Source organism: Poecilia latipinna, unplaced genomic scaffold, assembly GCF_001443285.1.
Source record: "Poecilia latipinna isolate Pla-1442-1.1 unplaced genomic scaffold, P_latipinna-1.0 Scaffold130, whole genome shotgun sequence".
Classification (NCBI taxonomy): Eukaryota; Metazoa; Chordata; class Actinopteri; order Cyprinodontiformes; family Poeciliidae; genus Poecilia; species Poecilia latipinna.
This window is the reverse complement of record NW_015112746.1, coordinates 21,935-39,422: the sequence shown is the minus strand read 5'-3', so window position 1 is coordinate 39,422 and position 17,488 is coordinate 21,935. Positions and strand designations below refer to the sequence as shown.

Here is a 17,488-nt window from a genome sequence, read left to right as displayed (position 1 = left end):
TTTAAAAAACACTAAGATTTGAAGCGTTATCTTTATTGAAAAAAAAAAAAAAATCAAGTGCTTGATTAGACCACGGTAGCATAAACACGAGCTGAACCAATGATCAGCACACTCCAAAGGACACAAAAACCCTGTGCCCAGACAACCAGCAGCCTGAGTCTTGTTGTGCTGACAACACACAAACAACCACGCAACATGCTCATTTCATTTCCGTTTCTCAGTGAGTCTCATTTCAGGTTTTGTCAGTGCAGATTATTACTTTTTCAGTAGCAACAATAACCCTCCTCTTCCTCTAACTCAACCTCCTCCTCCTCTTTGTCTGTCTGTCTGTCTGTTTTCCATTCCTTTGCTCTGCTTTCTTGCAGTTGGTAGGTTTATCCTATGACACGGGCTCACAGTCACTCATAGGTTTTTTTAAGTTCAAACACAGTTATGGCAGAGGCTTTTCTTTAAAATGGAGAGATGCACAGGTATTTTAACACACTAACAGAATCTAATTGTTAAATATTTACGCAAATATTTGATGTCTGGAACACTATTTGAATGATCACAGCATCAATTACTGGTGACTGATAGATACACAGTGGCAAAACAGCATTATTTTCTACTAAAATGACCGAAAATTGGACAATGAAAAAATTATGTGAGAGTCATTTTGTTTTGGTCAGGATAAAGGTTCTTCATCAGACCCTAGTGATCCAGGGTCTAAAGGTGCATTCACACAAACATGTTTTGGTCCAGACTCAAAGTGAACTTTATTTTTTAATTTTTTTTTTTTGCTTGTTTGCTTTTGCATTGCGTTTTTTTTTTTTTTTTCTTTTTCTCCCAAACATAAAATGATTTAAAAATAAAGCCATGCGGGTGAAAATTTCTCCCATTGGACAAAAAAATGAAGGGGTGGGGACAGATCACAGACCCGGAAAAACAAACTTTGGAAGACATGCGTGCTGCATATCTGCTATGCGCGTTTTGTGCTCTTGTCAAAACCGCTGCAGCCTCCTGAAAGTCTAGACCAGCTCACGCAACCCAGGTTTCGTGACGCGGTACTTTGGATTTTGGAATGCTGTTGCAAGCTGAATGAGATGAGATTCTCTGTGCCCCCCCTGACCCACAACATGCTGCCAGCAGCATTGCTAAGCAGAAAACCTTGGATCAAATTTTCAGTGCACGCTGTAGTAGCGTTAGCAACACCAAAGGGATAATTTTTTACCATAATGCCCAGGAGCAGTGGCTCATGAAGTCCAAAAAGACATGCCTTTCCTGTAGTTGGTTCAGATCAGACGCGAGACCACACCAGAGTTTGTTGGGAAGCAGACCGAGATTCGTGACTCAATCCACACAATATCGTAGTATTCTGTTGTAAAATTGTCATTAGAGGCCTTCTCAACATTGCCAGGCAAGCAAAAATTAATTTCTGCCGACCCTAGAATCACTGGGAGTTAATCAGAAGATTTGCAATCTGATTTTTAAGCACTTTTTGGAGGTAAGCAATTAGAGTGTAACGTCTTTTCAAATTAATAAGCATTGGTGAGTGACTTGTGCTGCTTATTTTTCGCTCAAATCCCTTCCTGAAAATCTGTTACATTATTTAATGCACGTAAACCACCTGTGAACGGATATGTTCGGTTGTTCGTCATTAAAAAGGGCATTCACCTAGAGGTCACAGATCATAGTGAAGAGAGAGGCAGCCATTGTTTTTTTCTTTCTGAATAGGGGTTTAATTAAAAAAAACAAAAAAACATTAATAAATATCCATGAATAATGTACGATAATTTAAGTGCAGCATGTAATGTAAAGAGACAAGATTAATGAATCACATATTCACAGAAAGAGAGAAAGCATATTAGTGGTGCAACAGCTGAGAGCACTGCATCTCCAGGCATTTGATTGCATGACTGAATAATTGATCGAAAGCTGTTACAGTCGGTATGAATGCCTCTAGGTGTCAGCAGGCACAACCACAAACTGTATGCGACTCCATGCTGTGTGTACGGGGGTTATTTTTTCTGTGTTTGTGTGTGTAAGTGTGATGTGTAATTGACAGGGGCTGTAAATAGTTGTAGATGTGTGTTTCTGAGGTGGTGTGAACAAATTAGTAGCTTAGCTCCTCTTAGCCTTACTGACAGAAAGACAGAGACGTTGCAAATCCAGCACTGACAAGTTGCCATTTGCTTCTCTTCTTCTTTTGCAATCTCCTCCCGCCTCTCTTCCTTCCTGCTCTACCCTCAAAATTACAGTTTACTGCTCCACTATTGCTGGGCAACATTGTAGTACGCCATTACATGCCTTTTACAGTTTTCGGTGTGTTTCTGTTGCTCAAGAACAGGTCACATCCAAGGAAAAAAAAAAATAAAATAAATAACAAACACATCTCTTATAACATTTTGTCATTGAATTTACAGCAAAAGAAATATCAATTTTTCTAAAAAAAAAAAAAAGAACAACTTCCCTATCTTTTACGATAGGATCGAGAAACAGATAACTGTTATTACTACAACTGGACAATACTTCTGTTATCAACCCTACTCTCAGTTAATGGAAATTGCATGTCTTCTGTTTTTTTTCTGTATTTTTCTCTGTTTATGTATTGATGTGACTGTGTTACTAGTTTAGTAATACTGTGCCATCTCAGACATGTTCAGAATGTTCAGTCAAGGATTAGCGATACAGACTTGAAGTTTACATTTTTTGTAACATTTATATGACAAAATTCATCCTTGTATTTTAAGATGAAATTAATCACACCATGAAGTAAAAGTATCAAAAACAATTGCAATCGGATCATGCTGTGAATACCTGGATGCAATGATTTAGATTGTATTTGATAGCCTAACTGGTCAACAAGTGGAAATTTACACTTTTTTTTTTTTTTTTTACAAAGTTTCCCAAAATTACATTGTTTTTGATGTGGCTTGACATGTATAAAGTTAATAAATATTAAAATGTGTCAACTAACGAGCATCAGTTGAATCATTTCAACATGTTAGTAAAATTGTTCTAACTAATGTTGGACTTTCTAAACTCTTTTGGTGTATTTAGATGCAAATAAATGATGTATACACTTGGCAAAATATAAGGTCATGTTATGTACACGTCTCAAGTATGTGTATTGTTTTGGATTAATTCTGATTTTATATTGAATGAGGGAGAAACAATGCAAGTCTGCCGTATAAACGTAGAGTATAAGTTACATTTTAAACAATTATTACTCGATTATTATTTTGTTGTATAGTGGAAAGAGGAGCCATGATGTTTTAACTTCTTCAAAACGACTAATTTTACAAATCTCCAAGATAGGTTTTTGCTGTATGTAAAATTGGATTTTTAAATCTTTGTGTTACCTTTCAAATCCACAATATGATGGACTAAAACAATCCTTCAAAGAGAAGTGGGTCACAGTGACTTAATAGACTCTGTCGTTCATTGCTAATGTTTGATGCTGCTAAAGGTGGCACAACAAATGATTAGCTTTAAATGCATTTTCTCAGGACTGCAACTCTTACTAAATACTGCAACATTAGATTTTGGCACAGCAGTTCTCCTCTGGTTTGTCTCATTTTATTTAAAAAAAAAAATAATCGAATTACTAAAGAGGAAACGAGGTAAACTCAATACTGCGAATCAATTTGCAGATGCTATCTAAAAGTGATGACGATTCAAGTGCCCTCTCTTCTGTGTTGAAGGTCTTCCTCTCAATAATACTAGGCTGCCTCTCACATCTACAACCAGAATGCACTTAGGAGGAGCAAAGGCATTCGGTTCTATGTGAAATGCATAGTTTCTAAACACCTAAAGTCTTTTATGTGTGTAGTAGAGAAATGGATAGTATAAATTCAGTTCACTAAAGGTCGTGAACAAACCTCTTGTCCATCTATGTGGCCTCTGCAGCAGAGGTAGAAATACATTGTGATGTGAAATAATGTGAATAATGTTCAATCCAACATGAGTATTTCCCTCAAAATTAACAGGATGGATAGAGTTGATAAATATTTTTAAAAACTTCATCAAAGACTACTGGTTTTATACGACAGATCCCAAGTTTGGTATGTGAAACAAAACATATAATTGTTGATGTCATCACCAAAAAATTTAATTTGTCGTTTTAGAGGACGCATTCCCTCCGAACGCCACATGGACGTGCCTTTGCACTGATGTTTCGGGTCAACCAGTGATTGTCCTTTTTAGCGAGGAAAGTGATTTCAAATATTACCCTCTTTTGATCTAACTGAGATGTCCAGATGAAGTAGTGTGACTTCTTTTCAGCCCTAAGTCTGAGGCATATATATTTTCATAATCATAATAAAGTACCACTCATCTCCTCAGAGTAATGCATATGTGTTTCTGATGATTTGTTTTAATGAGCTTGCAGTAAAACCTATTGTAAATGTTGTCAATAGGAGACTTTGGCAGTGAAAACATAAATTTAATCTCGAACACGACTTCAAGAGTTTTAAATATCGTCGATGAAGGAAGATAAGAAGTGGAAGGTGTATGAAGTGTTCAACTGTTTTTTGTAGCCACACAGTAGAATACCAATTTCTTAATTCTGGCAGATTAAATAATTACGAGTCAAGCAAGTCAACAGCTTTGCTTGTCTTTAATGTTGATTGCTTTCTTATTTAGATCTCTGAATGGTGCATTTCTTTTCATGTAAGACATTGGAAACCTTACATCAAGCTCCTGCTTTCTGTAGGACACCAAGCTCCATTTCCATCACTTTGATCACTCTTCTTTCCAGTTCAGAAAAAAAAAATAATAATAATTTAACACACCTGCATTGGTGCCATGGGAATGCTGGCATGGAGACCATGTCAGAATTGTTGAAACTTGGTGACGAATTAACTTATTTGGCAGCGATAAAACTGGGACAGATGTTTGTTTATTGTACTGTGCGGTGAAGGGTAATTGGCTTGTACTTGTATTGCACTTTATCGAGTCCAGAGGACCCCAAAGCGCTTCGCGATGCTTTCCCTCAGTCAACCGTTCATGCATATTCACACACTGACGGTGGCAAGTTACTGGGTAGTAGCCACAGCTGCCCTGGGGCACACCAACAGAGACAAGGTCATGCACTGGCACCACCACGCCAGCGCATCACCGTTTATAAATCTTTTTAATTTTTCCCTTAAGAGAATATATTTATCTTTGAAATGTAGATGTAAATCAACAAAATAGCTCAAATAAACTAAACTTAACTGGAGACAATAATAATAATAGTAATAATAATAATAATAATAATAATACGTGTTTGTGTTAATTTAAATCTTCCTGCTACTTTTACATAATAAAAACAAACCTTATCTTTAAAGCACACAGCAACAACACACCTATATCTTCTGTGCCTTCTGGCGTCGACATGTTTAATTTTGCATCCGCCTACAAAGCATTGGAACTCCACAGTAACAAGGTAATGTATGTAAAATCTAAAAATAAAGCTTGCCATATGATATATCTCACATACAGGCCTGTCTCCCACACACATCGCTGATCAGTGGGGGTGGGTGGGGGGGAATGAAAGAACACACAGACAGAAAAACCTCCTTGGTGTCTCTGAAACATTCATATACATACATCTGTGGTCTGTCTGTCTTCCTGTCACATTTACACACACAATGTCCACACACATTTACAAAGAGTTTTATTCTAAAACTGTTCGATTTTGTTACTCTAAAAAATTTAGGAGCTATATAGTCGTGGAGAAATTAAGAAACCCTCCGCAAGTCACCTTATACGGACAATTATTATTGATTTCAACAAGGGTAATATCATTGAAGCCGAAGAAAATATTAAAAATTTTGTTTTGCAAATTTGTGATAGAAAATGCAAATTCTGATAAAGAATAAATTAAGAGACTTCTTGATTTTTTATTTTATTTTATTTTTTTACATAAGGTTTACATGATGAGAGGCAGATAAGCCTCGTCTAAACATCATAGACTGAATTTAGCGTACTGTTACATTTAAAACTCTAATGCGCTGTCTTAGGGCTTCAGACAGAACGTTGACGCTTTAGTAGCTTCTGAGCCTGTTAAGAGGTTTAAAGAGGTTTCACTGCACTACATAGAAAATAGTCTACAAGTAGAAGACATTCAAAACAAATATCACTAAAACCGAATCTGTCCCTCAAGTCAAGTCCCCCCTGAAAACAGCCTGCAATAATCTTAAGCATGCAGAAACCCCAAGATTTTGTCGTTATGGGACCAACGGCAGGCATCGTGCAACTGTTGATATGAGATGCATGTCTTTCTTTTCCGGTTTAACTGTCACTTCCTAGGAGAGGCCCAGGATTTCTAAATTAATAATGTTCATGGAATGGGTTTGTAAATAATTACAATGGCTAGAATGTAATTATTCATACAACGTAATAGAGCGCATGTTTTTGAATAAACCAAACGCAGCATTACAAGACAAGAACCCCATTCCAGTTGTGAAGCATAGAGGTGAAAGCGATATAGTTTGGGGGATTCTTTAATGCTTTAGGACTTGGCAAAATTTACGTCATAACATATGACATGAATCCCCCTGTGTGTCAGAGGGGCTTTGAAGAAAATGCATAAACATTTGTAAAAAATACTGAAGCAGAAATTGGACCTGCTGCATGAGAATGACTGAAAGCGCACCAGTTATTCCACCAAGAATTGGTATAAAACAAAGAAGCAACAAGTAACATTTTACAGGAGCCGCTTTAACCCACAGCTGTCGGACTCGCTGTTAGAGATTAGGGTGTCCTCCCTTATTTCGCACAGCATACTATGTTTACATCCTTTGTAAATCCTTTGTTTCTTAATCAACAGCTCAATATTTAATTGAGTTATCCGATTTTTCTACACGACTATATACTCTGAGTATGTTCCCAACAATTTTGTAACAACTGCAAATCAACACAATTTCATGTAGCATTTTTTTAAAGGATTTTTGGCAGCATTGTGCTGTATGTTTAGAGAGCAGGGTTTTAGAATAAAATAAACTCTTCATAATTCATGCACAGCAAAAAGGCTGATATCTTACATGCTTACCTCGACAAATAGGAGCAGGAAAATCCCAGACTGCAATGTTTGCCGCATTGGTTATGCATGTGAGCGTAGCGTGACCGTCTAAGACGTAACCAGGGACGCAGCTGTATTGCACCCGGTCTCCTACAGCGAAGCGGCCACCACTACTTAGCACCGCTTTTGGTGGAACACCTGGATTCCCACAAGATGTACTGTGTAGTTCTGTGAAAGAAAGACAAAACAGAAAAATAAATTCATTCAGACTCAGCATTTCTTAAAATTTAACAAAAAAAAAAAACCCTAAACATTTATCGAATCAGTAAATCAGTTTCTTTTTCCTTACATACAAAAGGTTATGTGCTTAAACTGCTAAGTCTTTCATTAGGATTTACCTCAATCCTCATTCACCCTGGACAGTAGTGGTATTCCTGTCTATTGGTCAGAAATGGCAAATGATGAAGTCCAGCATTTGGTATGGCTCCACAAAGATATCATTTACTTTTGTAAGTTTCAAATTGCAAAACGTAGAAATTGAAAACCGAGTGAGCAATTTATTTAAAACAACCTTCAAACACATTGTCCATCAGTTTGAGATTATAAATTCTCCTTCCCTCCTCTCCCTCTCGATAAAACAAATCTGAAATTAACATATGAAAAAAGTGACAAAGGAGTCATTTATTCACCGTTCTAATTGAATATTTCCTTAAAGTGAGCTTTTTTTTAGACTGGTGGGGATGTTTCGCAATATGGTAAAGGTGACTTGATGACAGAAAACTATAGTCTGGAATGTGCAGATTTTACAGGGACTTAAATTACAAGAATGGACAACTCATAACTCACTTGTTATGTTTGTTTGTTCCTCGGATCACATACAAATGCAATCTCATGGTTATTCATTCAGCAGCATTCAGCATCGATAAAAGCCTTCTTTTAGGTGGAGAATGGGCCTGTGATTTCAAGGAAAGCTCATCAGATCCTTGGTGGAGGTCAAACTGGATCAACTGATTCACTTTTCGGTCACACGAGCTCAAGCAATGTTCAAAATTTAGAAGTGTCTTATTGAAAGAACAAGGTTGGCATTGTCAGTGCTGTTGTGTTTGATGGTCTTGTTGCTCTACATTTGCTGCTGTTGCATACATTTATATAAAGAAAGACTTTGTCAGATGTTTTTTTTTTTTTTGACTTTATGTCAGATATTTGAAGCTCTGAATGTTTCCTGATTTTACAGCTTCACAACAATATTGTGCTCTCCCAAACATTAGGTCATATCTCCTACGGCCTAATGTTTGCGAGGGAGCGGAGAGACACCAGATGAAAAGATGAGCAAAAGCAGAGCTCACTTAATCTTATTGATTAAATACCTGTTCATGGACTTTTAATATTCATTATAACATAGTCTTTGATTGGAAAACTTGCTGCATGCATACTACTCAAATCTATCTCTAATGAGCAACAGTAAACTAACGGGATAACTGTATTTCACTCTTAAAATTGAAAGGCACAACATCACACAACTGAGAAGGCCTGAATGTGACCGACAAGCCAGGAGGAGACACATAGAAAGATGGATGGTAAGAAAATAGAAATGCAATTCACCACATTGGCAAAACATTACTGTTACCCTATGCTTTGTGCTAAATGTACATGAAGCTTTGGTTTGGTGCATTATATACAGCTAAGCATGTTAGCTGTAAAGCAAGCACTTATATTGAAATCAAATTAGACTGAATAACCTCAGACAAAAGAAGTAAAGCATTCATATTTGCCCCTCTGGAACCATTTTCAGCTCTCATTCAAAAATGCAAGGACAACTGTGCTCACATAAACATCCACGTACACAGACGCAAAGACCTGGAGCGAGTGGGTGAAGAGGCATTACAAGCCATAAACCGAGACTTAGATGAGAGCACGGGGAGCAACTCCAGTCTTATAGTTTGAACTTGATTGATACAACTATGAAACTATTCAGACAGATAGAAGGCTGGGGTGGGTTGGAGCAGCAACCAGACAGATTGGGTGAGGGGGAGGCAACAACACAGAGAGAGAAAGATGGGAGAGGTGGTGGTAAGGGCGTCAGGAGGGGGTGCTGGAACAAACGGTAGCCATCATGACAGATAGAACTATGAAACTATAAGGACAGATGGAGTGAATAGGGCAAAACTCAGAGAAAGGAAAGCAGGACGGAAATAATTCAACAGATCTGCAAACGAGGCTTCTAATTAAAATTCGGAGGTAAAGGTGGAGCTGCAAGTTTCTCATATAAACACTGAAAACAAAAAAAAAAGTGCATTTTTAGTATTCTGGTCACAACTTAGGCTTTAATCAGCATGTCACTGCTCTGTCACATCTTAAAATTAAATGGAAAAGTTAGATCGTCTGGATTATGTGAAAGTAAAGGTTTGCTCATTAAGGTTGGCTGAATAAACGTTTTTTTCTCTTCCAAAGGTAGGCTGGGGGTTGAGTGGGGTGATCTAAAGATAGACTGAAGTTAGATGAAAAGCTGCTGTCCTGTCCTGAAGTGACCATAGCACTTTAACTCGACAAAAACAGCAAAGAACTTTGTAACTTTTGTTAAAGTAGATGATGGGTTAACTGATGTACTTGAGTTAATTGGAGGCACACGTGTGGACGTGTCTCAAAGCTACACCTGGGATACGCTGCTTTCTAGTAACACGAGTGGAAAGTCAAAAGAAATCAGCCAGGATATCAGGAGCAGAACTGTGGAGTTGCACAAGTCTGGGGATCATCCTTGGGAACAATTTATTGATGCCCAAATTTGCCGCAATAATCTGTGCAAACAATGATATGCAAGACATGATGGGAATATCCAATCATCATTCCACGCCAACTTGGTTGTGTGTCCCAGAAGATTAAAGTATTAAGGAAATATAAAAAGTCAGATTGCAGTTTGCAAATGCCAACAAAGACAAAGATCTTAATTTCTGGAGACATGTCCTGTGGTCTGATTAAACTAAAGTGGAGCAGCTTGGCCATAATAACCATTGTAACATTTGGAGGAAAAACTGAAACACTTTTTTCAACAAGGTTAAGTATCAAGTATCATGGGGTGGAAGCATCATGTTGTGGTGCCATTTTGCTGCAGAATTAACTGGTACGCTTCATAAAACAGATTGTAGAAATGCTGATGCAACATCTAAAGACATCAGCCAGGAATTTAAAGCTTGGCCATAAATTAGTGTTCCTAATGCTTAATGACCCTAAGCATACAGCCAAAGTGGTCATAAAGTCATTTAAGGACAATAAAGTCAAAGTTTTAGTGTGCCCATCACAAAGCTCTGATCTCAAAAAATACGAAGAAGTCGTAAGTAGAGCCAAAAAGGTGTGTGCAAGTTGGACCTTTTCTGTTGGGAAGAATGATCCAAAAGTCCAGCAAACTATTTTGAGAAGTTTGTGGAAGGAAACTCAAAATATCTGACTCCAATCTTACCATTTAAGAGACAATTATTCCTGATGCTGACAAAATATATGTAAACTTCTTAATTCCAAAAAAAGTTACAAAAATAATCTCTGAATCATTTTCTCTGTACGTTTTCTGACATTTACCAAATGGAGATCATTTTGATCATTCCAGCTTACATAAAACAGGAGAAGTTTAGTCTCATCTGACTTCGGACAGTGAGAAAAAAATGAATTGTATGTGCCTTTATTTGATTTAGTGTATGTAAGTATCTGAATATTTAGTTTCAACTGTATATTTCTAAAGATGAAGATGAAGAAAAACACATTCTGAAAGCTTTTGGTTTGAAGTTATCCTTTGTTTTAGTCCACACAGCGCATAAAGTGGAAAAAACAACAACAAACAAACAAAAAAAAAACAAAAGACAGCCAGAGGCAAACGGTTTTACTAAAGACCCTCAGAGAAATCCTTCCAACCACCATGCTGCTTATCTCCACACACACAGTGACAGAGAAACATACACTGATGAAACACACTTGGATAAAAACACATGGGTCCACACACACACACACACACATCCACACAAACACAACAAGGGTCATCCATCACTGTGGCGATCCCTTGTGTTGTATTGTGATTGGATGTCAGGTTGGCCTGGTGTCGCGACCTGTTGGCCTTTCGATTTAGCAAGTCAGCATGGCCCCACTCAGTGTCAGGATGTTTGTTCTTCAGTATCCTATCAGGCACACATTTACTTTCACACACAAGCAGAGAGAAATTTCTATCCGTTTGAAAATACGCTATTGACAACGTAAACCCATTTGAGCTGTTTCAATTTCAGCCTGCGTTCCATCATCTTTATAATAAACTTTCCCTTATTTTCTGCCTCATTTGCCCCCACCCTCCCCCTCCAGCCTTCCTTCAAGCCTTTTTTCCTACAGGAGAAAAATCACCAATTTACTCTAACACCTGGAAAGGATACAATCTGCACCTATTCCCTGGTCCAATGACACTGGATCAGTTACAGCTATTTATAGCCTCTGGGTCATATCAGCAGTGGTTTCCAGGTGGACAGAATCATTTGCACAGTGTATACAATCCAAAGCCTTGAGTCCAAGGTTTTTTGATCACTTCCTCCCAAACATCAGTTACATCAGGCAATGAAGAGAAAATAAAAGAACTTTAAAACGGATCTTGAAATGTACAGGCTACCAGTGGGGAGAAGTAAAAATGGGGTCATGTGTTCAGACCTTCCTGTTCCAGTTAAGTAGTGTTGCAGCATTTAGCACAACCTGCAGACGCCTAATGGGCGCATTACTAATCCCAAAATAAAGAAAGTTAGAATTATACAGTGTAAATATATATATATATAAAAAAATGCATGAAAAAACTGTCTTGATATAGTTGGATTAATTTTGGTTAAGTGTCTTTTTAAACTAATTCACATTTCTAGGCCTTAAACTGATTCACTAATTTTAGGACAATCTTTTATTAGTTTAACAAGAGAACAAATGGCAAACAGTGTTTACCTTGGGACAAAGTCAGGATGAACTTTGTCACAAGTTACATTTGTAGCTGATTTGATTTGAGTTAATTGGAGGCACACTTGTGGAATTTATTCTAGATTGAATAAATTCAATCTAGAAAATGAATAAATTAAACATGAATGATTATAGTTATTAAAATGCCTAATGGTATCTATCTCAGGTATTGTGTTTCCTTTGTGTTCCAAAGTATTGTCTAACTAATAATCCATACTGTGAGCAAAATGCAAGTCTGGTTTGTTTTGCCGATAGGCATTGTCACTTTCTGCTTGTTATATATATATATATATATGTATATATAAAGTATAAGATTCAGCTTGTTTTTTTCTATTAGCTTTAAAATAATTTTCAATATCACTTTTAGTAATTTAAGCATTTCTTAAGGCTTCTAGTTGAACAGCAATTTAAGTGTTATTTTATGTAAATAACTGACAGTTTTCAGTTTAAAACCGCGTCTTTATTGGTAGTGAGGAACGAAGCAGCTGCAAATGCCATCTAGTAATTGCATCTTTATCTTCGTCTTCATAATTCTGATGGTAATTTTTGGATGTGGTATTTCGTGTAGATCTGCTCCTCTGATTATTTGAGAGTTTTGCAGCAGAATAGGATATAGGTGACATCCAACTACAACTGATTATGAAGTTCATTGTGTGCTTTATGGCCCTGTGAACCACTGGGATGGATATGATGCATTATAATTAATCCTGATGACAACCATTAAGCAAAAATAATAACAATAAACTTCTCGCAGAAAACTTCTTGCAGATTATAGAACTTTAATTTATTAAGGTTATCCTATCACTCCGACCCCGAATGTCACGGTATAATTTACGCACTAGTTATGGAATCAACTTTATTTTTGTAAGTCAGACTTGCCTGATATTGGGGTTCGCCACAGCCTAAGGGAAAGTCAAATGTCATCTCTTCCTACTGCATCGAAGGTCCAGCAGGTTAATTCTCTGCTCTTGGCGCACTTTAAAAAAAAACATTACACGTCTGACCTGGACGCAGCAAAAAAGTTTGAATCTCATCCCGTTGTCTTTTGCTACTCACTATTTTCTCAGATGTGGTCATTCCTGATGCATAAATCCCTTTTTTGGCTGTCTGTTTAGTTTACTATGAGAATCCTGTCGTAGTTTAATTAGGTAACTTTATTTAGTGTCCAATGGTGGATACTCTTTTTTTTTTTTCCCCGTGGTTTATTGCAATCTGCCCGCTCTTATTTCCTCATACTCACTCTTCTTTTAAACCAATTCCTCTTTATCTTCCTATTTATCTACACCTTGCTTTCTATTTTCCACTCTCTCCCCAGTTCACCATAACCATGATTTCAGTCTCAGTTGTTTCATTACAAGCTGCTGCTTTTATGGGCCATCTGTAGTACCATCTACATTTGTCATTTAAGCAGATGCACTTACGCACACGCAAATGCACAGCGATGCACACAGACTCGCATGCAAAGGAGACCCCACCAGTTACTCTATCTCACACCCTCTCCGACATAACCATTTGCGCTTTATTTCTCCCAAGATGAGCAATTAATGTAGAGTTCACTTTAAAGAAGAGATGAGGAGGAAAAAAAGAGGGAAAAGAAAGACGGGTAAAAATAACTAATCAGTGTGTAAAAACACAGTTTTTACACATGTTTATTTTAGAATTCCAGACTCAAATATATGTATGTATGTATGTATGTATGGATGGATGTATGGATGTATGGATGGATGGATGGATGGATGGATGGATGGATGGGGAAGTGATGGTAGTTAAAAAAAATTAAGGAATAAATTGATGGATGAAAGACAGATGCAAATAACTGAACCCACGTTTGAACAGACTACTAGATGGATGGAAAAATCGACAAATTAAGAAAATAGAATTACACTTTTTTTTTTTTTTACTGTTTTCAACCAGACATTTCTAGGCCTAAAACCAATTTAAGTCATACCCTCACCCTTCCAGAATGTGGGAATCCTGAGAATGGTTTGAAGAATGAAATACCAGCAGGGCAAAGTGAAAGTGCTCCCTTGATTTTTTCGGGTTTTTTTAGTGAAACAGATGATGTGGCAAACCTGAGAAATTGAGAAGGGGGCCATGAAGGACAGTGAAGTTATGGAGCAAGCAGGAAAAAAAGGAAGGAGTGGCAAAGAACAAGAGGGATGATGCATTGAGTATGGAGGTTTTGCACCTCCGTCAGCAGTAGTTTTCCTACAAAACGACGAGACGGGTTTTATACGTGAACAGAACGCGCATCAAGATGCTTGGATGCACAGCACAAATCTGTGCAAGGAACCATCTATTTAAATTTGCTGTGACAAAACCTAAAAGGATATTTCTTTGAAATCATTTTCATACCTTATGCATAAATGGACAATATATGGAAAGTATTACAGCACACAAGACTTAGTTCAACAACAAATGAAGTTTGAGGACACTCATGTATCAAAGGTTGGACATAGTCAATTTGCTGTTAAGCAAGATTTATTTAATAAGTTTGGTAAAATGTATCCGTTCACTCTTTTGAAGAGCTTGTGAGATTTTTTATTTTTTTTTTTATTTTTTTAAATATGTATAAAGTTAGTGATAAAGTATTACAGTTCTCTATCGGTGCACAAATTTACATATACTGCATATGTTTTGAAAATTCATTCACACAAACAGCATATTTAAGGTCACAATTTGAAAGTTTTGTGTGGCTACCAACAAAAGAAAGACAACTTGCATCAGAAAAGAATTACATGAAAACATGTTTTTGAACTACTGGTGAATAAGATAAGAAATAACAAATGTATGGACTGTAAGGACTCTACATGTCACTATAAAACATGCTATTCAGTGCTTGACAACAACTCAAAATGAGAAAACTTTAAATCTATCTTACCAAGTTAAAATAAGATTCAGTAGCAGCTAAGAAAAATACACAGTGGTTTATCAAATGCTCAAATGTTTTGATATGAAATGAATGCTTTTCTGTTTTTTTTTTTATTTAACTGAAGCGAATCTACAAAATTGTCAGTTCAATCTATTATACTGCATTTAAAATGTTACTGCAGAAGTGTCAAGGAACTGTCACCAATTAGCTCAACCAGCTATACTCTCAGTTTCCTTCCGTGACAGCTGAACAATTGTGCTAGCCGATGGATGTTTCTATGTGGATGTGCATGTTTAAATCTACAAAGATGAACGCCGGAATGAGATATTCAGTGACATCTTCCTACGCAAGTTTAGATTCTGCTCGAAAAACCTAATAACAAATAGTCTGACCATATGAAAAGCAAACCAAGAGACATTTCTCAAATGTCTAATTACGTCCTGCAGATTTAGGAAGAGGTTGAGCAACGTCAGACCTTTGATTCAGGACTCTTAAAAAAAAAATAAAAATAAATAAAAAAATAAAAATTAGTGTGAAGAGAAGAGCCAAAAAGTGCAAATGGAGTCTGAAAGCATCCACAATCTGTGGAGAAGGGCAGAGCACAGCGATAAAACAATCTGGCACAGCTCCAGCCTCCTACAGTCGTCACCGGCTGCTGGCCTGTGAGTGGAACAACAGCGGATGTGACGACAGACGTTATTCCAGACAAAGTCCTATTGAGCCCCTGAACTCAATAGGACTTTGAGTTTAGGGGCTCAAAGTCCTATTGAGCTCCAGTAGCTACAGGGAAGCTTGGAAGATATAAACGCATAAAAGGTTTTAAGCCCACAAAGACACAGGCATAAAAGCCTCTGGATATTTAGTTCTGGTCCTGGGAACACTGAGTGAAAAGCTCTCTGATGAACCGAGTGGTGGAGATCATTCAAATTCAACAAGCAACTCTTAAACACATTTAGGTCCTTAACAATAACAAGATATAAAATTGTATTCTAATGAGAGACATTATACTTGTATCTAATTGTATCCTCAGTGTATGAGAGGTCCGGTGTTGGGCGTTTACTGTAGATAAAGAATAAAACCAGCTCAAGAAGGTAGCCATCAGAAACCCCAACATGATCTTTGTTCTCCACAATTTATAAGCGTCATTTGCCACAAAGTTTCCCCATCCTGGCAAGCAAAATCTATTTTAGTGCCCATTTTTCCAGTCTTTCAGTCAAAGACATGATTTAGATTCAGTAGAACAAAAATTGATCACACTTTTAGAAATACTCTGTTAGTCTTTCCCCAAAGCAACAGTGAGAGATACACGTTTTAAGTTGCCCAGTTTTTGTTTTTTTAAATTGTCAAGACCCAACAAGCTAAGAATTACACGCCTCTGCAGTATTTATCTAAAAATAATGACGGTTCTCTGCCTCAGCAGTTCACAACAGGGATCACTATTTAGGGCAGCTGCCTTTAAACTCAGCCATCCTTGCTCCTATTCCAATCATCCTGTTTCTGCTCCAATCATCCTCTTCAGATGTGATTACATGAACACTTAATACAAAAGTTCCAAAATTATAACAGAATGCCGGATTTAGCAAAGCCGTAAAGTTGATAATAGTAGCATAATTTGTGTGTTTTAATCATCATCAAAACACACTGGTTACCTAATTGGCCCCGAAGGGACCGATGCAGTGCTGTTTTTGGTCATATTTTACTCGAGCAGTAAACAGGAAAAAAATTTTAGCGCCTGTATCTGTCTGCTTTTTCCTAATTCTTTTGTTTGTTTCCTCCAATTGATTTGTAAGAGGCATGCATTGGACATTACACAGGAGACCCATGTTTGTGTTTTGTTCGTCGCTTGGGCACAGTCGTGGGTAATGCATAATTTGCTTTTTCAGAACTGACACATTTAGCATTTAAACAGAATAGAAAATGTTGCAGGGTACAAACCTGGCACAGAAAGAGAAAAATACTGGCGTTAAAGTAGCTAAAACCCATCTCCGTTACCTTCAATTCTTGATTTAATCGAATTTCGACAGTAAGACAAGGCTCTGACACCCAGGGTGCAACTAGAAAATGTACCCAAGGAGGCCTGTAGGGGGAATTTGGCACTAATGTTTCACATATATGCTTACTTGCAATGCTGCCTTTTTAATAAATAAAGAGTAAAGCGCTATTACTTCTAAATTTTAGTCATGCCATTGCACAAATGCTAAGAAGTGACTTTGGTCATTTTGACCATTAAAGTATGCATCAACTAAACTAAATCAAATCAAACATATCAAATTAATCCAAAACAGTAGCAGAATCAAATGTAAAACCAGATAAGCCAAAGCGGAAGATATAAGTAAATTAGCGTTTCAGACAATTAGGTAACTTCTTGAAGCAGTTAGCTGTGCTGCTTTGATTATCTTAGCTTGCATGTGACAAGGAATGCCGACAGAAAATTTTGTTTCCAATGTCTTTTTTTTTCTGTCCGTCTTTCTTTATCCATTTTATTTGCATAATACTTGCAGATCCCCAGATGTTCTTTGTCCATATGCAGACTGTTCAGAGCCATTTGGGGGGAAATTAGATCCTTCTAGACCATATACATACATATATACACATTTGCACCCTCTTCAGTGCAAAAAGTTTCTCAATTTGGATTGCTGGCAGGAAAATAATGAAAACACTATTCT

General features: G+C 37.1%; 1 protein-coding gene across 1 annotated transcript in view; it reads right to left on the bottom strand.

The window, feature by feature from the left end:
- LOC106945148 (CUB and sushi domain-containing protein 3) overlaps window positions 1-17,488 on the bottom strand; it is a 305,581-nt gene that overhangs the window by 270,179 nt on the left and 17,914 nt on the right. Inside the window, exon 2 of the mRNA XM_015028609.1 lies at window positions 7,016-7,213. Within this exon, the coding sequence (XP_014884095.1) occupies window positions 7,016-7,213 (198 nt within the window). The remainder of the gene's footprint in view (window positions 1-7,015; window positions 7,214-17,488) is intronic.